The 23653-nt window shown below is 43.7% G+C and overlaps 1 protein-coding gene across 1 annotated transcript in view; it reads left to right on the top strand.

Moving 5' to 3' along the window:
- Nucleotides 1-23653, top strand: part of NEB (nebulin) — a 138406-nt gene that overhangs the window by 42618 nt on the left and 72135 nt on the right. Inside the window, exons 30-59 of the mRNA XM_062005209.1 lie at nucleotides 596-802; nucleotides 1057-1161; nucleotides 1943-2050; nucleotides 3527-3838; nucleotides 3977-4183; nucleotides 4763-4867; nucleotides 5698-5805; nucleotides 6600-6911; nucleotides 7103-7306; nucleotides 7777-7881; nucleotides 8643-8750; nucleotides 9069-9380; nucleotides 9882-10085; nucleotides 10195-10299; nucleotides 10394-10501; nucleotides 11522-11833; nucleotides 12874-13077; nucleotides 13187-13291; nucleotides 13386-13493; nucleotides 14406-14717; nucleotides 15370-15573; nucleotides 15679-15783; nucleotides 15878-15985; nucleotides 18953-19264; nucleotides 19744-19947; nucleotides 20053-20157; nucleotides 20252-20359; nucleotides 21212-21523; nucleotides 22215-22418; nucleotides 23097-23201. Coding sequence (XP_061861193.1) covers nucleotides 596-802; nucleotides 1057-1161; nucleotides 1943-2050; nucleotides 3527-3838; nucleotides 3977-4183; nucleotides 4763-4867; nucleotides 5698-5805; nucleotides 6600-6911; nucleotides 7103-7306; nucleotides 7777-7881; nucleotides 8643-8750; nucleotides 9069-9380; nucleotides 9882-10085; nucleotides 10195-10299; nucleotides 10394-10501; nucleotides 11522-11833; nucleotides 12874-13077; nucleotides 13187-13291; nucleotides 13386-13493; nucleotides 14406-14717; nucleotides 15370-15573; nucleotides 15679-15783; nucleotides 15878-15985; nucleotides 18953-19264; nucleotides 19744-19947; nucleotides 20053-20157; nucleotides 20252-20359; nucleotides 21212-21523; nucleotides 22215-22418; nucleotides 23097-23201 — 5418 coding nt within the window. The remainder of the gene's footprint in view (nucleotides 1-595; nucleotides 803-1056; nucleotides 1162-1942; nucleotides 2051-3526; nucleotides 3839-3976; nucleotides 4184-4762; nucleotides 4868-5697; nucleotides 5806-6599; nucleotides 6912-7102; nucleotides 7307-7776; nucleotides 7882-8642; nucleotides 8751-9068; nucleotides 9381-9881; nucleotides 10086-10194; nucleotides 10300-10393; nucleotides 10502-11521; nucleotides 11834-12873; nucleotides 13078-13186; nucleotides 13292-13385; nucleotides 13494-14405; nucleotides 14718-15369; nucleotides 15574-15678; nucleotides 15784-15877; nucleotides 15986-18952; nucleotides 19265-19743; nucleotides 19948-20052; nucleotides 20158-20251; nucleotides 20360-21211; nucleotides 21524-22214; nucleotides 22419-23096; nucleotides 23202-23653) is intronic.

Raw genomic sequence — 23653 nt, forward strand, 5'->3', positions numbered from 1 at the left:
AGAGTTTCTTCAACCTTTGCATTGCAAATACAGTGATGCTTAGTTTCTGAAAGCATGCTTTAAGAGAAATAGTACTGTTTCCTTAGTGAAATGTGTTCGCTTACATACTGAAATGTGATAGATGAAATGAGACCTTCAGCAGTGGTAGCCATTGTGGTTTTTTGAGACTCTGAAATACGAAATGAAGCCTTTTGTGTGCAGACCTGGGCAGGGAAAGCTTCACATTTTGTGGTCTCAAAAAAGAGACCATTTCAGAGGAAGGGGAAACCAGATGAGCAGCTAGATTCTTAGATTTTCTGGGGTTTTAACTGGATGCTTTTTATCTCAGTGTAGTGAATCCCCTTCTTCAAGGCATGTAAACTCATACAAGCAATCTATATGCATCATAGGGAGGATCTGAACATTGTATACAAGGTAGTAAAATAAAGATACTACTGTAACAAATCTTTCTAAACAAGCCTTGAATACATCTTGTTACAGTTTGCTTCTTATTTAGAATAAGTGCATTGGAAATCTGATAGTCATTAAACACGGGGAGAAACGTCACGATTTACAGACTTTTACATGCATCTGAGTCTTTTCTTTCTGCCTCCAGAACCAGTATAAAGCAGAATACGATGAAACTATGAAGGGTGTTGGATGGTTGCCACTGGGCTCCCTGGAAGCTGAGAAGAACAAAAAGGCAATGGAAATCGTTAGTGAAAAGAAGTATCGCCAGCACCCAGACAAGCTGAAGTATTCTGTCCCTATGGATTCCATGAACATGGTCTTAGCTTTAAATAATGCTAAAATCATGGATGAGGTGAGAAATGGGCATCACAATTCGATTAAGTTTGTAGTTCCTCTTTTCTTTTGACCTTACACAACTTCATAAGAGCTGTTACTGATTGACACTGCTTTTAAGTGCTAAAACGAAAAGACACCCGCTCCTGCAGTGTTGGGAGAGGCATCATTGTAAAGGAAGTTTGCATTTCATCTAGGAAAGGCTTGTTTAAATTGTTTTGTTGGATTTCCTTTTCTTGGTTATGCTGACATCTCTTTTATTTGCCTTTCCAGCACAAGTACAAACAAGCATGGGAAGAAGACAAAACGAAAGTTCACATCACACCAGATATCCCACAGATTGCTTTAGCAAAAGTTAATGCGTTTAATTTGAGCGATGTGAGTACCGCTTGTAACACTCAGATATTGCTTCTATTTTTCTTTGACTAGGAATAAACATACAATAATCTCCCTCATTCTCACTTTGCTAAACTGTAGGAATTTCACAAGAAGCTCTCAATTTGCCTTTTCCCTGTTTCCTTCCCCAAAACTAAATCCCCAAAAGCCACAGTAATTATGATCCAATGGTGAAGTGTTCCTGTAAGCCACTAAACTATAACAGTAACTACCAGTTACTATCTATGCTTGCCACTGTATTTGTTATTTTACTTCTCCATGCACAATGTTTTGTGCTGGATTCAAAATCCTTGCAGACTGAACCTGTTTATTCAGTCACAGATGATAGCCAGTTTTGCAGCGGCCAGTTGTTAAATCTGCATGTGCTAAACAAAGTGTTGTTTGTAATTGTGCACATCCTCGGTGCACACAGATATAGACATGATCGCATTTGTTTTAAAGCTGACATCCTTACAGATGTAACTTTTGACCAGTATTTGTGCCTGCGAGAAACAAATGCAATTTCATGCTCTTTGCTCATAGGTTGTTACTGATGACAGTGCAGTCCAGCTGCATTGATGTATGCACATGAGGACTGGAGTTAATTTTAAAGGGGTATTCAGTATTCACCCCTCTGTTTCCCGGAGGGCCTTAAACAACAGTTCAAGGAGTGTTAAGCATAGTCTGTGCTTCAAGTTACCTTACAGAATTAACAGAGGTTTATTTAAGTGCGTATGGTGTGCTTTGCAGTTCTAATGCATATTTCTTCTCTTCCTCTTCACAGAAAATGTACAGACATTCATTTGAAGAAAACAGGAAAAAAGGATATGATCTCAGAGCTGATGCTATCCCTATCAAAGCTGCCAAAGCTTCTAGGGATATTGCTAGTGATGTAAGTTCTTGAAAGAAAAGAATGGTTTGTGTTTTATATCCATTTCAGATATTGTATTGTATCTCTTGAACACAGTTTAATTTTACATGCCAAATACATGAAGTTTCTCTCTCCTATTGCTTGGAAATAATTCTAACACACTAAATATATATTCTAATACATTTTCTAGCAGGGGTAAAGACCAATTTCTTCATTAGAAAGGCAAGGAGATGTATGACTTAGGAATAACTACCTTTTTCTTCTCCTCAGTGTGATGGTGCTTGGATAGTTTACAAGTGTGTGTGACGAGGTTTAGACAGAATGTTCAGAGATGACTCTTAGAAATATTTGAACAGATACAGACTTCAGTTATTTTTACTGACGTGGTGCAGTTATCTTTATGCCTCTGGTGAATGTCCCTTTGAATTTCTTGGGGCAGAGAATTCAAACTCCTGAAATCAGGACCATTCTGAAATCCTTTGTGTACCAGTGATGAGGGATTTGCTGTGGTAGGAGCAAATCCAGCCTGAGGGAGGGGTGAACTTGGGGCTTGTGGATGTGTGTGTTAGGCCACCTTTTTTTTTTCACAATGTGGTGGACGTTGCAGACACTGATAGGTCAATTTTCACTGCCACTGCTCTAAGTATGAGGGGATGATATTTCCATCCTGAGTTCTCTTGAAGCAATAAGCAGTGAGGGAAGAAGTAATTGAAGCTTTGTGTAATTCATAGTCCAGGATTGAATAGAAATTGAGGAAGGGGTTAAGGATTTGCACTATTGTTTTTATTAAAGACAAAAATGCAAAAGACCTTGGGAAGTGTTTTGAATTTTTTAATCATTTGAACAAGTGAAGCTGATGGTGATGATTAGGTCTTTGGTTTTATGGTTGGCCTTTAGATATGAACTCAATATTCTGAGTACGGTGCAGACTATCATGAGAAAAGTTACCTGAACCAAATATTGGAAGCAGGAGGGCACTAGTATCAGAGAACTATGTGGGTTAGTGTACCTCTGTTCTGGTGACTATGATAGTTCATCTTAGAGCTAATATATGTACCTCTAAACTGTAGTGTGAAAAGAATACAAAGTGCACTTTTTCCAGAGAACTGAAAGCAACTGGGAGCAAACCAGACCTTATGTGTTGCTTTGCCTTTTGCTTCCTGCCAGTACGTTTCATACTTTCATTGTGTCATTTATGATGAGATTAGAAAGCAATAGAACCCCAGGTGACATTGAACTTTATGCATAAGTAGAATAACCTGTCATAAGGAAAATTTAACTTCTGAAGAAAGTTGTAAATATACTGCCTTAGGGACACCAGATACCTGGTTTACTATAGAGTAAGTGGACAAAGCAAACACCTCTATATCCTTTGTGATGTTTTCTTAACAATGTAAGGATCTGCTTTTAATTCAAGTTTTGGGTTTTCTTCCTTACAAGGTAACTGTTGCCTATTAAACAAATGAAGTAGAATTAAAGTCTCTGTTTTCTTTCCAGTATAAATACAAGTTAGGTTATGAACAAGACAAAGGAAAGCTTGTGGGCTTCCGCAGCCTTCATGATGATCCCAAACTTGTCCACTACATGCAAGTGGCTAAGATGCAGTCTGATCGTGAGTACAAGAAAGCTTATGAGAAGAGCAAGACACATTACCAAACACCTTCTGATGCACTCAGCATCGTGGCAGCTAAGGAGGCACAAGATCGTGTCACCAATGCTAACTACAAACGCCTGATTCACCAATACATGCTTCTACCAGATGCAATGAGCTTAGAACTCTACAGAAACATGAATCAGATACAAAGTGATGTAAGTTTCTGTCACTCACAGCTGTCTTTTTCCCACCCTCCGGGTTTTTCTTTCCTTATGGCTGTATTTTGGAATCAGAATTGTTTTCTATGAGCCATTTCTAAATTGTAACCTTTCCTTTTGTGTTTGATTTGGCAGAATGAGTACAAGCAGGATTACAATGAGTGGTTCAAGGGTATTGGCTGGAGCCCTGCTGGTTCTCTGGATGTGGAGAAATCTAAGAAAGCCACAGAAATCGCAAGTGATCGGAAGTACCGGCAGCATCCCAGCTTGTTCCCCTTCACCAAACAGACTGACGCCATGGACTTGGTCCTTGCAAAGCAGAATGCAAATATCATGAACAAAGTGAGTGTTTATGGAGAAAATTAGACAGACATTCACATACAATCCGTTTCAATGAACAGACTATAAGTCTCTGTCTCCACCTCTATGATTCATAGAATAGAATCGCAGAATGATTTCAGCTGGCAGAGCCCTTTCAGCTCATGGAGTGCAGCCTCTGTCCCAGCCCCATCACCCACCAGCCCATTGCCCTCAGTGCAACACCCACCTGGCTCTGAAACCCCTCCAGGGACAGTGGCTCCAGCAGCTCCCTGGGCAGCCCCTTCCAATGCCTGACAGCCCTTGCAGCAAAGACATTCCTCCTCACATCCATAACTGCCCTGGCACAACTTGAGGCAATTTCCTATTGTTCTATTGCTTGTATTCTTGTGTAGAAATTATGGCCCTTTAATTCTTGATAACTGGACTTCATTAGAAGCAAGACTGGATCCTAATTCAGCTGATTCTGGATTAGGTCATTACATAGTAAAAGAAATCCAAGTCAGCACTGTTATCTTTTTACCCATTCATATCCAAAGTGTGCAAATGGAAAGTCATCCTTTGTCATTTATATTAACACATCTGATGTTACTTTTTCAATAGCATGCTTATACTCAAGCTTGGGAGAAGGATAAAACTCAGGTTCATGTGATGCCAGATACACCAGATATCCTACAGGCAAAACAGAACAAGACAAACTACAGCCAGGTAGAGCTTTTTAATACTTCTTATTAAATTTTAAATAGATGTCTACTTTCTTCAAATTTAAAGTTGTCTCCCACTCCAAAAAGAAGTCATTACTTTGTATAAAAAATAGGTGGTTTATAACAGAACCAAGAATTCCTATGTGAGCGATATTTTCAGAGTAGCAATAAATACCACCTTCAGGCTGGCAAAGAGCGAGCCTGAATTACATCATAATGTGTGGAAGATACAAATTCTGTTGTTGAAATCTGCATGTGCATAGTCCATATTCTGTTATCATAGAAACCAATCATGTTCAAAGTTCCTTACTATAAAATTACAGGTTTGTTGTGTATATTTTTGCCGTAACATATGGGGAAAGAAAGAGATGCAGTGCTTGTAACTTTTCTGTCAGCTTTCAAATATGAGTGACAATTGTGCCAGTATCAGTTTTGCTTTGTGTGGCTGCTCAGAGACAAATCTTTGACCTGCAAGTACTTAAAGTCAACTGTGTGGAAACTGAATTGACTATTATGTAGCTGTGTTTCAGCCTTATTAATTAACATTGCATGCAAACTTTTCAGTTTTCCCTGATGTATATATTTCAAATCACCAGATCTGTTTCAAATCCTCAAGATAAGCTGTAGCAGGAAACTGCAGCAGTAAGGGAAAACTCTTTAGTCACTGGTCTGTGACTTGGAAGACTTGTGTTCCTGGACTATCAGCTTCCTGTTTATCAGTTTCCGTTCTAGCAACCAGTCTCTCATAACTAAAGGCTCATATGAGCATATCTAACTACAAGGTAATATGTGTGTTACTAAGACTTTTTAAATGAATACTGTTTTCACTCTTAGAAACTATACAAGCTTGGCTGGGAGGAAATGATAAAGAAAGGCTATGACCTCACACCTGAAGCTATCTCAGTGAAATCTGCCAAAGCTTCAAGGGACATTGCAAGTGATGTAAGCAACATTTCTAATCCAATGTGATGTACACTTTATCTTGTTAGGTAACCTGCAGAATCACACTAGGCTGAGATACACCTCTCTGCTAGGAGTAAAAACCAAAATTGCTGACAAAACTCTGTCCTGATCTCGTCAGTAAACAAGAAGAGTTGCTCTGGCATCTTGACAATTCCAAACACCACGAACCATCTGTAAAGTGGCTCATTGTACAAAGCCAGGAGTTGCCTGCCCTTTTGGATGTTACATTTTCAGAGCAGTGGCAAATTTGGACCAATTAGATGACTCCAGTGCCTGTACTGAGATACCCTGTACTCTTTACAACCCTGAAATACATGTGGTGCCATGTGTATTGCTGTTGTTTGGAAACAACTCCTGCATTTATCAAAGAGATGTTATTAATCATCAGAAAATGTTTCCTGTGTATAAGCACCTGCATTTTTCATTGCTGGTTATTTTATTCATCAAAAGATTTCAGTGTATAAGTTTTGGGAGTTGTAAACAGTGTGCCTATATAAATCAGACGGCACAGGGCACCATTCTTACAGCCAGGGGCTCTTCCTCTCCAGGGAGTCTGCTCATTCCCAAGGAGAGAATTCCCAGTGTTCATTCCCTGACCCCAAGTCATTAATTAAGGGGCTGCTATAACTTTACACGAGGTGCCATAACAAGTTGCTCGTTTCATCAGTAATGCAAAACATTGAACTGTGAGAATATATAGATATTTTGCTTCTGTGTTTTGTTGTTGCCTGTTTCTTACCATAACTTCAATAAAGCAATCTTTCTAATTGCAGTACAAGTACAAAGAAGGTTACCGCAAGCAGCAGGGTCATCACATTGGATTCCGCAGCTTACAGGATGACCCGAAGATGCTGTGGTCTATGCAAGTAGCGAAGATGCAGAGTGACAGGGAGTACAAGAAAGATTTTGAAAAGTGGAAGACCAAGTTTAATATGCCAGTAGATATGCTGGGCTTCCTTCTGGCTAAGAAGTGTCAGGAACTGGTTAGTGATGTAGACTACAAACGGATACTGCACCGCTGGACTTGTCTGCCAGACCAGGTTGATGTCACCCAGGCAAAGAAGGTCTATGATATGCAGAGTGATGTAAGCCTCCTTTGGATTGCTTTGCTTTTTTGTAAGATATCTGCTGCTTCTTGAAAAGTATCTTTAATAACTCTCTTTTGATGTCAGTATAGATCAGATGGAAGCTAAAACACCAGTTAGTCTTTTATTATGGTTTAATAAATGAGCAGGAAAGTAACCTACTACATTTATGGTCTTTTTTTCTGTAACAGAATACATACAAGTCAGATCTACAGTGGCTCAGAGGCCTTGGATGGAGTCCTTTGGGATCTTTGGAGTCTGAAAAGAACAAGAAAGCTTCTGAAATACTGAGTGAGAAGAAGTATCGACAGCACCCAGATACTATTAAGTTCACGAGTATCCCAGATGCCATGAATATCGTTTTAGCAAAATCTAATGCCAAAAACAGAAGTGATGTAAGTTGCCTTTAGAGACAGAATACACCATTTAATAAATGAATTCATTAGTATACATTTGCTGAAGAGATCTCCATATCAGAACATGTGCTTAGATGTTTGCAGACAAATGCCCCACCGCAACTTGACTCAGTTGTCAAGAAGTACTGTGCCTTGTTCAGAAGGTTAAAGTCTTGTGCTGTATAACTTAGGCAGTGACAAGTTTAAATAAGACCCTTACTATGTAGTATGTAAATATATTATCATAATGCTTGACATATCATAATGTCCTTGACATTTTGTGGATGTAAAGACGAAAAAGAGGGCTACTTCAGTAAGAAGTCGTGTTGATTTTACTATCTTATGTTGTTGCCACTGCTCATGCTTGCATAGTACATCTTTGTTTTCCTGTTGTGGAGAAAAAGTAAACTGAACTTACTGCTATGCATGTGAGCCTTTTATTAGACAAAGTACTTTGTGTCACTTTTCAGATACTGTATAGAGAAGCCTGGGACAAGGACAAGACTCAGATTCACATCATGCCTGATACTCCTGAAATTTTGCTGGCTAAATCCAACTTACTAAACACAAGTGATGTAAGTGTGACTCTGCAATGTTTCTTTGGAATTGCCTTTAGTTTAAAAAGCAGTAGAGTAATTCTGCAGTTCCAACATCTGAAAGTACATGTGTGATCTTTCCCTGTGAAAACTGTTACACATTGGCAGACCTGAGTGGAACTGCTAAGATATAAAGTGGAAACTCAGTTGCTAGTGGATAAAAAACAGCAAGAAAATATTCAATACAAGTTAGCAGTTCTCTCTTTCGTCCCTACTGATCATATTAACAGTGTGGATATGTCTTCAGTGCTTTTTGGTAAGACTGTCATTCTTGTTAAAATGTCTGCTTATATGGAATTGCCTCTTCAGAGTTATGTAGGATTATGCCATTTACATCAAATTCCTGATTATAGTGGACCAAACATAGACTAACTGCAAAGGTAAAGAAATGCAAGCAATTCTCTCATCAGAACTCACAAAGATTGAAACTGGGTGTAGAGAATCAGAGAGTTGTATTATTCACTTCTGTAGAGGACTCTGTGAGTCATTCAGATTAATATGTCATGTGCAATAAAATTTTCATCTGGAATGAGTTAATCAGGAAAGATACAAAGAGTAATTTCTAGGTATTTTATATCATCAATTGCAGAGTACACATTATTTAAAGTAAACTGTGGAATTCCCCTTGATGAACGAAACTGTGTTTGGAATCCTATGCTTCAGAGGAGGAAAGGTGTTGGAATGAAAAACTCTCTAGAGAGCTTTACTTGCAGTAATTATTTTGAATCCTTCTCCAACAGAAACATTACAAGTTAGGATATGAAGAGCTGAAGAGGAAAGGCTATGATCTTCCTCCTGATGCTATACCCCTCAAGTCAGCAAAGGCATCCAGAGACATAGCAAGTGAAGTAAGTCTTATGGAGTGAAATGATAGGGGAGTATAGAGCTGGTGCACACTTTGGATAATGATGTCTTCTTTCTTTTTTAAAGGAGGAGAGAGTTCTAAATGTTTTCATTGCTACCATCCCCTTGGGCTGTGTAATTCTTAATGCTGTAACTTAATTAAGGAACAGTAATTTCCAACGAGATAGTAGATAACTAAAAAATAGTTAATCTCTTCTGGACATACTGTAGAAAACCTAAGCATTAACCATTGTATTAAAACAATAGAACTTTAAATTGCAACTTGTAAAGAGGTGATAATTGTTCTTTCTGCATTCACTTAGTACCAATACAAAACCGGCTACCGCAAGCAGCTCGGCCACCACATCGGCGCCCGCAACATCGAGGATGATCCAAAGATGGTGTGGTCGATGCATGTGGCCAAGATCCAGAGTGACAGGGAGTACAAGAAAGCCTTTGAGAAGTCCAAGACCAACTTCAGCAGCCCAGTGGACATGCTGGGGATTGTGTTGGCCAAGAAATGTCAGGAGCTGGTGAGCGACGTTGATTACAAGCACCCTCTGCATCGGTGGACCTGTCTGCCGGACCAGAACGATGTGGTACAAGCCAGGAAAGTGTACGACCTTCAGAGTGATGTAAGTTGTCTCTTACTGGCTGTGTCAGAACCAGTCTCTCTTGTGTTCTGTATTTTTACTGTGGATGATCCATGTAGGGAGCATAAGTCCAAGCTGATGCTGTGAGACTGTGTTGTGTCTGTACTGTCTTGCTGAGAGTAGATGTTGAGAGGAGGCAGGGATGCATCTTATATGAGGTTGTGCTACCTGGTCACAGAAGAGTCCTGTCTTGCCTTGAGCATTTTGCAGGCAGCAAGATTGCCATATGGTGAAAGTCTGTCCTGGGAGATCAAAAAGAGGGAGGGTGAGAGTTTGTGAGTTGGTGTGCACCTGCTTGTGCAGTTATAGGCACAAAGAGCCAGGACATGGAGAGCTGAGCTTAACAGGAGTCTATTACATGGTGGCTGGTGGATTGTTGTAGAGGAAGGTGTTTTGGTAGGCAGAGCTTGGCATGGTAGGAGGAGTGGTTGCATGGAGAGAGGAGGTTGCTGAGCTGCTTTGTGACCTTGAATGTCCTTTCAGAATGTCTACAAGTCAGACCTGCTGTGGCTGAGGGGCATTGGCTGGTCCCCAATTGGTTCCCTGGATGATGAGAAGAACAAGAGAGTGAGCACCATCCTGAGCGACAAGAAGTATCGTCAGCACCCAGACACCATCAAATTCACCAGCATTCCCGACTCGATGCCCATGGTTCTGGCAAAGCACAACTCTGAGATTATGAACCAGGTGAGATTTCCTTCTGCTTGCAACCTGAAGGAAAGGAGCACCTAGCTTTGTGTTTGTCTTTGTTGCTGTGTATGTGTGATCTCATGGGAGGCTGTGCTCCTCTTTTCAGCGCTCGTACACCTCAGCCTGGGAGAAGGATAAGACCAGCATTCACATTATGCCAGACACACCTGGTATTTTGCTGGCCCAGCAGAACAAAGTGAACTACAGTGAGGTGGGTGTTGGAGGTGGGGTTGTGTCCCTGGGCTGGGACCCATCTGTGCCCGTGAGGAAGGGTTGTTTGAGGGGAATGGTTGTTTCTGTTTCAGAAACTGTACAAGCTGGCGATGGAGGAAGAGAAGAAAAAGGGCTACGACATGCGGGCAGATGCCATTCCTATCAAGGCTGCCAAAGCTTCCAGAGACATTGCAAGTGATGTGAGTACAGGGGAGCCTCAGGCAGCACATGCTGTTGGGCAGTTGCCAGGTGCTGGTGGTTGAAGCCCAGGGTTTGCAGCCTCATTGCAATGCATTTGGCACAGCTCTTACCTGTCCTTACCATTCAACTTGTGTATTACCATGGTGGTTGTGGAGGATGTGCCTGTAGGTGTCCTTGCCACTTGTGTCTGTGGAGTTGCAGGTTTGTGTAGGTGTGGAGTGAGTAACTATGGAAGCTAGGTAATGGACATGACCCAAAGCAGCCTCTCTCCTGGTGCTGTGGCAGTATCTTCAAGTGAAACAGAATGGGTTTTGAGGTGTTGTCCTCTCCTCAGTACTGCCAGTGGACTCACACCTGATATTGCAGCTATAAAACTGAGCAGACCATCAGAAAAGAAACCACAAACAAAGTGTTGTGTTATGGCCAGGATATTTATCGTTTCTGTTTGAATGGGAGGTATGTTCAACCACTGTAGGCCAGTCATTACTTGACATTTCACTAAGAGGTGAGCACAAAGTGTCTCAAGCCCCTTAGCTCATCAAAAGCTCTGGGGTTGAAGCCTGCAGCTGAGTGTACACACTGGGCTGAGAGGACTCCTGAGCAGTGTGCAGGAGAGCCTGGTGCAGTGGAGGGTGTCAGTTGCTGTGGACTGTGTGGGTGAGTGCAGTCAGAACTCTGCAAAAGGAGGCCCAGGTGACTTGCTGAGGCAGTGCAGTGGCTTTCCCAGTGGCTGCTGAGCTGGGCTGTGTTCAGACCCTGACTGCTGGCCAGCATCACTCCTGGCTCCCAGGCTTGCTTGGTTGCAGTTTGTCTGGTCCTTCATGTACCGCCTGTAGCCCAGTGCAGGGGTGGGATGGAAGCATAGGACAGAGGGGGACCTGCTGTGCTTAGACTCCTCTTGACATGGTGCTGTTGCCAGGCTGCATTAGCAACGCTCTTGCTCAGGGGCTGCTGCAGAACAGTGTGAGGAGGGAGAAGAGCCAACATGAAACTCACAGAGTTTCTCTACCCCTGCACAGTACAAGTATAAGGAGGGATACCGCAAGCAGCTCGGCCACCACATCGGCGCCCGCAACATCGAGGACGATCCGAAGATGGTGTGGTCGATGCATGTGGCCAAGATCCAGAGTGACAGGGAGTACAAGAAAGCGTTTGAGAAGTCCAAGACCAACTTCAGCAGCCCAGTGGACATGCTGGGGATTGTGTTGGCCAAGAAATGTCAGGAGCTGGTGAGCGACGTTGATTACAAGCACCCTCTGCATCGGTGGACCTGTCTGCCGGACCAGAACGATGTGGTACAAGCCAGGAAAGTGTACGACCTTCAGAGTGATGTAAGTTGTCTCTTACTGGCTGTGTCAGAACCTGACATCTCTGTTGTGATCTATGTATTTGTCGGAGGAGGTCCAACTAGATTGTGTAAGGCCAGGTTGATTCTGTGGGACTGTTTTTGTCGTCCTGTCTTGCTGAATCACAGAATGATAGAATCATTTGCATTGGAAGGAACGTTAAAGCTCCTCTTGTTCCAAGCTCCTGCCATGGGTAAGGACACTATTCTGTAGACCTTGTTCCTCCACATCTTGTCCAGCTTGCCCTTGAACTCTTCCAGGGATGGGACATCCACAGTCTCTCCAGGCAACCTTTCCAGTGCCTCACGGCCTCAAAGTGAAACATTTTATCCTAATACCTATTCTAAATCTGACCTCCTTCAGTTGAAAACAATTACTCCAGTGTTTGTATGCATTGGAATTTTTCAGTTTCAACCTTTATCCTCCACATCTCTTTAACTTCATTTTACAGTTCATAAGAGATCTGTGTAACAAGGTTTCTTGTTGCTGAGATTTTCTCAGGAAAATAAAGGGTAGAAGTTTGTATAGGGTCAGAATTTATAGTGACAGAAGACTTCTGTCTTGCCTTGTGCCTTTGAGTTGGAGACTTGTTGGAGGTGTCTGGAGTTCTGTGAGGCAGTGGAAAAGCAACAGAGCCAAATATTTTCTCTTGGAGGAATAAAATGAGACAAAGTCAATCTAGGTGTGTATGGTGGTGAATGGTATGAAGAGCAATAGGTGATGATTTGTAAGCATCCTCCTCTGCCTCTGCCAGCTGGAAATTGCCACATGGGGCAGACATTTCTGGGGAGACCAAGAAGGTGGAGAAAGAGGGTTTATGAGTTGCTTAGCACCTACTTGTGCAGTTGTAGGCATGAGGAACCAGGATATGGAGAGCTGAGCTTAATGGGAGTCTATTTCACAGTGGCTGGTGGATTGATGTAGAGGAAGGTGTTTTTGTAGGCAGAGCTTGGCATGGTAGGAGGAGTGGTTGCATGGAGAGAGGAGGTTGCTGAGCTGCTTTGTGACCTTGAATGTCCTTTCAGAATGTCTACAAGTCAGACCTGCTGTGGCTGAGGGGCATTGGCTGGTCCCCAATTGGTTCCCTGGATGATGAGAAGAACAAGAGAGTGAGCCTCTTCCTGAGCGACAAGAAGTATCGTCAGCACCCAGACACCATCAAATTCACCAGCATTCCCGACTCGATGCCCATGGTTCTGGCAAAGCACAACTCTGAGATTATGAACCAGGTGAGATTTCCTTCTGCTTGCAACCTGAAGGAAAGGAGCACCTAGCTTTGTGTTTGTCTTTGTTGCTGTGTATGTGTGATCTCATGGGAGGCTGTGCTCCTCTTTTCAGCGCTCGTACACCTCAGCCTGGGAGAAGGATAAGACCAGCATTCACATTATGCCAGACACACCTGGTATTTTGCTGGCCCAGCAGAACAAAGTGAACTACAGTGAGGTGGGTGTTGGAGGTGGGGTTGTGTCCCTGGGCTGGGACCCATCTGTGCCCGTGAGGAAGGGTTGTTTGAGGGGAATGGTTGTTTCTGTTTCAGAAACTGTACAAGCTGGCGATGGAGGAAGAGAAGAAAAAGGGCTACGACATGCGGGCAGATGCCATTCCTATCAAGGCTGCCAAAGCTTCCAGAGACATTGCAAGTGATGTGAGTACAGGGGAGCCTCAGGCAGCACATGCTGTTGGGCAGTTGCCAGGTGCTGGTGGTTGAAGCCCAGGGTTTGCAGCCTCATTGCAATGGATTTGGCACAGCTCTTACCTGTCCTTACCATTCACCTGTGTATTGCCATGGTGGTTGTGGTGGGTGTGTCTGTAGCTGTCCTTGCCCCTTCTGTGTGTGGAGTTGCAGGGGAGCGTGTAGGCGTGGAGTGAGTAACTAAGGATGCTGGGTAATGCACATGACCCAAAGCAGCCTCTCTCTTGGTGCTGTGGCAGTATCTTCCAGTGAAACAGAACGGGTTTTGAGGTGTTGTCCTCTCCTCAGTACTGCCAGTGTGCTTGCCCCTGAGGTTCCAGATACACAGTTGAGCTGGACATTAGGAAGAAAATCCCAACCAAATGTCATTGTAAAAGTAAAGGCCATATAGAAGTGAATAGTTTTTTATTACTTTGGTATATATTACTCTATGAAGAAGTGTTCCTGAGATGTGTGTTTGGTGTCTCTGTTTAAACTTCCAGTTCTGTATCTGTGTCCTCTCACGTTTTATCTCTGGAACAGCTTGTGTAGAAGTTTATTGGGTATCAGTGTTGAAGGTCACTAGCAGATATTTTACATAGGTGATATTTGTTTTCCCTTCAGATCTTCCCTATTGTTGACATAATATGGGGGCTTTTTTGAATCTGAGTTGCAGAGTAGTGACTCTTAACATGTGGCATATCAGGCAGATAATGTAACAGGAAGCCTTTTGTAGCTCTACACTGCAGTTCACGAGCTGAGCACTTTTCACTCTGTAGTCTCTGTGGTTTGAGATGCAAAGTTTTCTGGAGTTTGTTACAGAGGGACTGCTAGGGATGTAAAGAAAACAGAGCTGCAACTCAGGGTTCATGTTTTTTCCTCTAGTACAAATACAAGGAAGGCTACCGCAAGCAGCTCGGCCACCACATTGGTGCCCGCAACATCGAGGACGATCCAAAGATGGTGTGGTCGATGCATGTGGCCAAGATCCAGAGTGACAGGGAGTACAAGAAAGCCTTTGAGAAGTCCAAGACCAACTTCAGCAGTCCAGTGGACATGCTGGGGATTGTGTTGGCTAAGAAATGTCAGGAGCTGGTGAGCGACGTTGATTACAAGCACCCTCTGCATCGGTGGACCTGTCTGCCGGACCAGAACGATGTGGTACAAGCCAGGAAAGTGTACGACCTTCAGAGTGATGTAAGTTGGTCTTTAATGGCTGTATGTAAATCAACAAGTGTCTTTTGTTCCATGTATTTGTTGGAGAAGTTCCAGATGAGGAGCATAAGTACAGCTGATGCTGTGAGACTGTGTTGTGTCCGTTCTGTGTGGCTGAGAGTTTGGCATTGAGAAGAGACGGTGATGAATCTTGTGTGAGGTTGTGCTTTCTGGTCACAGCAGACTCCTGTCTTGCATTCAGCATTTTTCAGATGCAAGAGTTCTCCATGTCAGGGGAAGGGCAAAAGAGCCAAGTATTTTCTTCTGGAGGAACAAAATGAGACAAAGTCAAGCCAGGTTTGCATGGTGGTGAATAGTGTGGAGAACATTAGCTGATGAGTTATCAACATTCTCCTCTGCCAACTGGAGATTGCAACATGGGACAGATCTTTCTGGGGACACTAAGAACATGAAGAAAGAGGGTTTGTGAGTGTCCTAGCTCCTGCTTGTGCAGTTGTAGGCATGAGGAGCCAGGATGTGGAGAGGTGAGCTTAACAGGAGTCTATTACATGGTGGCTGGTGGACTGATGCAGAGGAAGGTGTTTTGGTAGGCAGAGCTTGGCATGGTAGGAGGAGTGGTTGCATGGAGAGAGGAGGTTGCTGAGCTGCTTTGTGACCTTGCCTATCCTTTCAGAATGTCTACAAGTCAGACCTGCTGTGGCTGAGGGGCATTGGCTGGTCCCCAATTGGTTCCCTGGACGATGAGAAGAACAAGAGGGCGAGCACCATCCTGAGCGACAAGAAGTATCGTCAGCACCCAGACACCATCAAATTCACCAGCATTCCCGACTCGATGCCCATGGTTCTGGCAAAGCACAACTCTGAGATTATGAACCAGGTGAGATTTCCTTCTGCTTGCAACCTGAAGGAAAGGAGCACCTAGTTTTGTGTTTGACTTTGTTGCCATGTGTGATCTCACGGGAGGCTGTGCTCCTCTTTTCAGCGCTCGTACACCTCAGCCTGGGAGAAGGATAAGACCAGCATTCACATTATGCCAGACACACCTGGTATTTTGCTGGCCCAGCAGAACAAAGTGAACTACAGTGAGGTGGGTGTTGGAGGTGGGGTTGTGTCCCTGAGCTGGGACCCATCTGTGCCCGTGAGGAAGGGTTGTTTGAGGGGAATGGTTGTTTCTGTTTCAGAAACTGTACAAGCTGGCGATGGAGGAAGAGAAGAAAAAGGGCTACGACATGCGGGCAGATGCCATTCCTATCAAAGCTGCCAAAGCTTCCAGAGACATTGCAAGTGATGTGAGTACAGGGGGCCTCAGGCAGGCTCTGCTTAGTTTTTCCTGACAGTTCAGGAATATTTGTGTAGAAATAATCACCACGTTATAGAATCAGAGAATTATTTGATTTGGAAGAGATCTTAATGCTCATCTCATTCCCCATGCCCTGCCATATTTAGAGACACCTTCTACTAGCCCAGGTAGCTTCTTGCCCCATCCAACCTGTCATTGAACATGTCCAGGAATGAGGCAGCCACAGCCTCTCTGGACAGCCTGTCCATTGATTCAGCACCCTCACAGCAAAGAGCTTCTTCCTAAAATCTTACCTAAGATGTCCCCCTCTTGATTTATAATCATTCTCCCTCATCAGTACACTCCATGATAAAGAGTGTCTCCCTGTCTTTCCTGTCAGCCCCCTTTAGGTACTGTAAGGCTGCCCTAAAGTCTCCCTGGAACCTTCTCTTATCCAGGGTGAACAACCCCAACTCTCTCAGCCTTTCTCTGTAGTAGAGATACTGCAGCCCCCTGATCATCTTTGTGGCCTCCTCTGGACTGATTCCAACTGCTTCATGTCCTTTCTATGTTCAGGGCCCCAGGGCAGAACAGTGCTCCCAGTGGGGTCTCATGAGAATAGAGCAAGGGGGAGAATCTCCTCCCTGGACCTGCTGCCCATGCTGCTGGTGAGGCAGCCCAGGACTGAGTTGGTTTTCTGAGCTGAGTGCACATTACTGACTCATTCAGGTTTTCATCCACTAGCATCTCCAGGTTCTTCCACTCAAGGCTACTCTCAGTCCAGTCATTGCCCAGTCTGAGTCCATGTCTGGGACTGTTAAATAATGCTGGTTGCAGTACAGACCCCTGAGGGACACTGCTCACCATTGACCTCTACATTGACAACAAACCACTGACCACACCTCCTTGAGTGTGACCATCCAGCCAATTCCTTATTCACTGAGTGGTCCGTCTGCCAAATCCATGTCTCTCTGTTTGAGAAACAGGGATGTTGTGTAGGACGGTTGTCAAATGCTTTGCTCATGTCTAGGTAGATGGTGTCAGTCTCTCTTCCCTTATCCACCATTGCTGTAACCCTCTTATGGGAGGCAATGAAATTTGTCAAGCATATTTTGCCCTTAGTGAAGCCATGTTGGCTGTTACCAGTCATGTATCTATTTTCTATGTGCCATAGCATAGTTACCAGGAGGATCTGCTTCATTATCTTGCCAGGCACAAAGATGAGACTGAGACCAGCCCATAGTTCCCCAGTCTTCCTTTTATCCCTTTTTACAAACAGGGATTATGTCTTCCCTTTCCAGTCAGTGAGAACTTCACTGATGTGCCATGACTTTTCAAGTATGATGGATAGTGACTTAACAATTTAATCTGCCTGTTCTCTCAGGACCCTTGAATGCATCTCATTAGATCCTATGGATCTGCACACATTCAGGTTCCTTAAGTGGTCTTGAATATGATCTTCTTTTACAGTGAGCAGTATTTCATTCTCTTAGTTCCTGCCTTTGGATTCAATGAATTGTCCATCAAGACTAGATCACTCACTGGTCAAGGCAAAGACATTGCTAAGTACCTGTGCCTTCTCAGTGTCAGCTGTAGCCATGTCTCTCATTTTACTCATTGGTGGGATGCAGTTTCCTTCATGTCCCTGCTTTGTCCTGTGTACCTGAAGAAAGCCTTGTTGTTTTTTTGCAACCCTGGCCAAGTTCAGCTTCAGCTGTGCCTTGGCTATCCTGATCCCATCCCTGTACCCACCAGCCATATCCCCATAATCTCCCCAGGATGTATATCCCTGATTATGTGCCTATGCACTTTGGGTTTGTGTTCTTGTTTGGTTAGAGGTCTTGGTGTAGCCAAGTGGAGCCTCTTGCCTGCCCTGCTTGAATTCTTGCATGTTGAGATTGAGAACTCTTGCATCCCAAGTAAAATGTCTTTAAGTACCTTATAGGTCTTGTTTGCTTCTTTATCTCCGAGGGCAGTTTCCCAAAGGATCCTACTTGCCACTGCCCTAACCAGATGATAGCTTCTCTTCCTGAGGTTTTTTAATTTTACTTGCTCTGTACCTCTCAAGGCTGGGAAATCTGCCAGACCATGACAGCTGCAGCCAGGACTGTCTTGAATGTTGGCCTTTTCAATAAGTTCTTCTTCATTACTAAGCAACAAGCCCAGCAGTGCTTCTTTTCTGGTCAGGACCCCATCACTTGTACAAAGAAGTTGTCCTTAATACCCTCCAGTACTTTACAGCACTGCTGGCAATTCATGAGGCTTCTTTTCCAACAGATGTCTGACTGGTTAAAATCACCTTTTAGCATCAGGGCCTGTGAGTGAGATGCTTCTTACAGTTGAAGAAAAAACTTGTCAACATCATCCTCTCCTTGCCTGGGTGGCCTGTAGCAGGCAGCAGTCACAAAGTTCCCTTTGTTCATTTGGTATCTGGTTTTCAAGCTTATGCCCTTGACATGCATATTGCTGAAAAAGTGTGATGGCGCACTTGTCAAGTCCCAAGCTCAGGGGCTGAAGCCTGCAGCTGAGGGTACACACTGGGCTGAGAGGACTCCTGAGCAGTGTGCAGGAGAGCCTGGTCCAGTGGAGGGTGTCAGTTGCTGTGGACTGTGTGGGTGAGTGCAGTCAGGGCTCTGCAAAAGGAGGCCCAAGTGTTCTGCTGAGGCAGTACAGTGGCTTTCCCAGTGGCTGCTGAGCTGGGCTGTGTGCAGACCCTGACTGCTGGCCAGCATCACTCCTGGCTCCCAGGCTTGCTTGGTTGCAGTTTGTCTGGTCCTTCACGTACCTCCTGTAGCCTGGTGCAGGGGTGGGATGGAAGCATAGGACAGAGGGGGACCTGCTGTGCTTAGACTCCTCTTGATGTGGTGCTGTTGCCAGGCTGCATTAGCAATGCTCTTGCTCAGGGGCTGCTGCAGAACAGTGTGAGGAGGGAGAAGAGCCAACATGAAACTCACAGAGTTTCTCTACCCCTGCACAGTACAAGTATAAGGAGGGATACCGCAAGCAGCTCGGCCACCACATCGGCGCCCGCAACATCGAGGACGATCCAAAGATGGTGTGGTCGATGCATGTGGCCAAGATCCAGAGTGACAGGGAGTACAAGAAAGCGTTTGAGAAGTCCAAGACCAACTTCAGCAGCCCAGTGGACATGCTGGGGATTGTGTTGGCCAAGAAATGTCAGGAGCTGGTGAGCGACGTTGATTACAAGCACCCTCTGCATCGGTGGACCTGTCTGCCGGACCAGAACGATGTGGTACAAGCCAGGAAAGTGTACGACCTTCAGAGTGATGTAAGTTGTCTCTTACTGGCTGTGTCAGAACCTGACATCTCTGTTGTGTTCTGTATGTTTATAGGAGAATTTTCAGGTGGAGAGCCTAAATCCAGACTGATTCTGTGAGACTGAGACTGTGTTGTGTCCGTACTGTGTAGCTGAGAGTTGGTATTGAGAAAAGACAGAGGTGAATCTTATGTGAAGTCACATTCTAGGCACAGCAGAGTCCTGTCTTGCCTTGAGCATTTTGTAAGCAGCATACCATATGGGCAAGGTCTTTACTGGGGACACTAAGAAGATGGAAAGTTGCTTATCATCTGCTTGTGCAGTTGTAGGCACAAAGAGCCAGGCTGTTTGGAGATGAATTTAATGGGAATCCCTTTAGTAATGACTGATGGGATTACATTTTGGTAGGCAGAGCTTGGCATGGTAGGAGGAGTGGTTGCATGGAGAGAGGAGGTTACTGAGCTGCTTTGTGACCTTGAATGTCCTTTCAGAATGTCTACAAGTCAGACCTGCTGTGGCTGAGGGGCATTGGCTGGTCCCCAATTGGTTCCCTGGATGATGAGAAGAACAAGAGGGCGAGCACCATCCTGAGCGACAAGAAGTATCGTCAGCACCCAGACACCATCAAATTCACCAGCATTCCTGACTCGATGCCCATGGTTCTGGCAAAGCACAACTCTGAGATTATGAACCAGGTGAGATTTCTTTCTGCTTGCAACCTGAAGGAAAGGAGCACCTAGTTTTGTGTTTGTCCTTGTTGCCATGTGTGATCTCACGGGAGGCTGTGCTCCTCTTTTCAGCGCTCGTACACCTCAGCCTGGGAGAAGGATAAGACCAGCATTCACATTATGCCAGACACACCTGGTATTTTGCTGGCCCAGCAGAACAAAGTGAACTACAGTGAGGTGGGTGTTGGAGGTGGGGTTGTGTCCCTGGGCTGGGACCCATCTGTGCCCGTGAGGAAGGGTTGTTTGAGGGGAATGGTTGTTTCTGTTTCAGAAACTGTACAAGCTGGCTATGGAGGAAGAGAAGAAAAAGGGCTACGACATGCGGGCAGATGCCATTCCTATCAAGGCTGCCAAAGCTTCCAGAGACATTGCAAGTGATGTGAGTACAGGGGAGCCTCAGGCAGCACATGCTGTTGGGCAGTTGCCAGGTGCTGGTGGTTGAAGCCCAGGGTTTGCAGCCTCATTGCAATGGATTTGGCACAGCTCTTACCTGTCCTTACCATTTAGCTTGTGCATTACCATGGTGGTTGTGGTGGGTGTGCCTGTAGCTATCCTTGCCTTTTATATGTGTGGAGTAAAACACATGATCCACAGCAGCCTCTCTCCTGGTGTTGTGGCAGTATCTTCAAGTGAAACAGAAAGGGTTTTGAGGTGTTGTCCTCTCTTCAGTACTGCCAGTGTGCTTGCCCCTGAGGTTCCAGATACACAGCTGAGCTGGACATTAGGAAGAAAATCCCAACTAAATGTCATTGTAAAAATAAAGGCCATATAGAAGTGAATAGTTTTTTTATTATTTTGCTATATATCACTCTGAAGAAGTGTTCCTGAGATGTGTGTTTGGTGTCTCTGTTTAAGCTTCCAATTCTGTGTCTGTATCCTCTCATATTTTATCTCTGGAACAGCTTGTGTAGAAGTTTATTGGGTATCAGAGTTGAAGGTCACTAGCAGATATTTTGCATTGGTGATATTTGTTTCCCTTCAGGTGCTGACACAATATGGGGTTTTTTGAATCTGAGTTGCAGAGTAGTGACTCTTAACATGTGGCATATCAGGCGGATAATGTAACAGGAAGCCTTTTGTAGCTCTACACTGCAGTTCATGAGCTGAGCACTTTTCACTCTGTAGTCTCTGTGGTTTGAGATGCAAAGTTTTCTGGAGTTTGTTACAGAGGGACTGCTAGGGATGTAAAGAAAACAGAGCTGCAACTCAGGGTTCATGTTTTTGCCTCTAGTACAAATACAAGGAAGGCTACCGCAAGCAGCTCGGCCACCACATCGGCGCCCGCAACATCGAGGACGATCCAAAGATGGTGTGGTCGATGCATGTGGCCAAGATCCAGAGTGACAGGGAGTACAAGAAAGCCTTTGAGAAGACAAAGACACACTTCAGTAGCCCAGTGGACATGCTGGGAATTGTATTGGCCAAGAAGTGCCAAGGGTTGGTGAGCGACATTGATTACAAGCACTATCTCCATGAATGGACTTGCCTGCCCGACCAGAATGATGTTATCCATGCTAAGAAAGCCTATGATCTACAGAGTGATGTGAGTACTCCTGAAAAGTGGTTGAATTCTAAAGAGTATGTAATTTCCTTGGAGTATAAACTGTAGAAGGTTGAGCTATCTTTCTCACCTGTTACATTTTCACATTGGGTTTAATTCACTATTTCCAAGAGAAGTCATAAGATTTTCAGGAGTGAATGAATCTGTGTGGAAAGAAGATTAGGAAGGTTTACGTACAGCTTATCAGTTAGGTAAACAGTAGAATTGGCTGCACATAATCCTTCATAGTAGGCAACCTGAATAATATATATGCAGATGAAATGAAGATAAAAGTAAATTGACCAGTATGACTTTTATTTAGTTTGCATGGCTTTATTGGAGAGAATTTCGTGATTCTGTCTTTGAGAAAATGGTTTAAATTATGACCTGCTGTTCTTAGGAGGTGACCATTTATTTGTTGGAAACAAATGTTGGAGGAAAAGTTTATACTGAGTTTCAGTCAGGAGGGTTTTATAACCCAGTTACTCTTTGACCATTCCCCAACATGTTCTTGAGTCAACAGTACCTCAGAAGATCATTAGGAGGTCTGGATCTAGGTTGCCAACAGAGATTGTTTAGCAGATTGAACTAGTGGAAACGCAACTCTCAAAATGTAAGCATTAGTTACATTGTGTGTGTGAAATGCTTGATTGGCAATATTAATAAGACAGATGTCTTTGTGTTTTTGTGATAGAATTGTTACAAGTCTGACCTTGAATGGTTACGAGGCATTGGTTGGGTCCCAATTGGTTCCCTGGACGTTGAAAAAGCCAAGAAGGCAGGAGAGATCTTGAGTGATAAAGTGTACCGTCAGCCTCCGGACACAATCAGGTTTACTAGTGTCACTGATTCTCTCGAGATGGTCTTAGCCAAGCACAATGCAGAGACGATGAACAAGGTGAGTCTTGATTTGATTAGGTAACACATCAGCAGTCTGCCTAAACCCTGGAGGTCAGGATTACTGGTGCAGATTTGCAATTACATTCTTGGTATTCAACAGATAACTTATTTGTAGCAAGTCCTGATTTAATAACATCTTCCAAGTTAAGTTAATTTGGAATTATCTATAGTAAAGCTTTGCACATACTCTACTATGTATCTCATAATGTGTTAGCTAACTTTCATCTGATTTTTAAGATTGTCTAATAAATCTAATAACTTATGAAGTTTATCTAGTAATGTAGTGATTAATAAACTACTTGATTTAGGACAGTCTTTCAAATACCTGTATTTCAAATGATTCAATATAGTCCTCAAAATGTAGGAGTTCTTCTGAATCCGTGACCCTGATCTCAATCCTGCTTGTCAGTAAAACCATTTCCTTTTTCAAACAGGCCTTGTTCTTAGCAACTAGATCTTACATGTCTGATAGGCTATCTGTGCCTTCTTTCTAGGTTACTCATACTTAACCTGGATGTTAAGTGTCTAGAGGAGTGACTATAAAATCTCATTGCTATGTACGGAATAGAGTTTTTTAGACTTGGAGTATAAATCTGTAGTTTTTCTTATGTTTTAGGAGAGCTCTAAGTGGTCACCATTTTATTCTGCTCATTAACATGCATTATTTCTCCTGCAGCGTTTGTATACTGAGGCCTGGGACAAAGACAAGACCCAAATCCACGTGATGCCTGACACACCTGAAATCACGCTGGCAAAGCAGAACATGCAAAACTACAGTGTGGTGAGTGTGTTAGCTCTCCAAATGTAACTGGTCTGTTTCACAACTGGATCATCAGTACTTACACAACCTTATACAGTTGGTGGTACTGGTTTCTTTAACCTCTAATATCTATCCTCAAAACTGTGGCTTTAAAAACATCATTTGCATATTGGTACAGTAGTGAATACCAACAACAGTGATCTCTACTCAGAATAAACTCCAGAAGAAGTAGTGCATCTCCAGTGAACTTTTGGGAGTCATTTGTGCCAGGGTGCATACTGTTGGGAAGACATGAAATTAATTCCAATGCTGGAAATACCAAAAAGGTCATTTCCAGCAAAATTCTGCAGAGCAGTGACCCCAGTTTTAGGCAAATAAATTCACATCAGTAAGTGGTGGCTTTAAAATGTGTGTTTTGCTCCACTTGTATGGAAGAATAGTTTAAAACTGTAGTCAATGTTATGTTGTTTAAA

This window comes from Colius striatus, chromosome 11 (genome assembly GCF_028858725.1).
Source record: "Colius striatus isolate bColStr4 chromosome 11, bColStr4.1.hap1, whole genome shotgun sequence".
Lineage (NCBI taxonomy): Eukaryota > Metazoa > Chordata > Aves > Coliiformes > Coliidae > Colius > Colius striatus.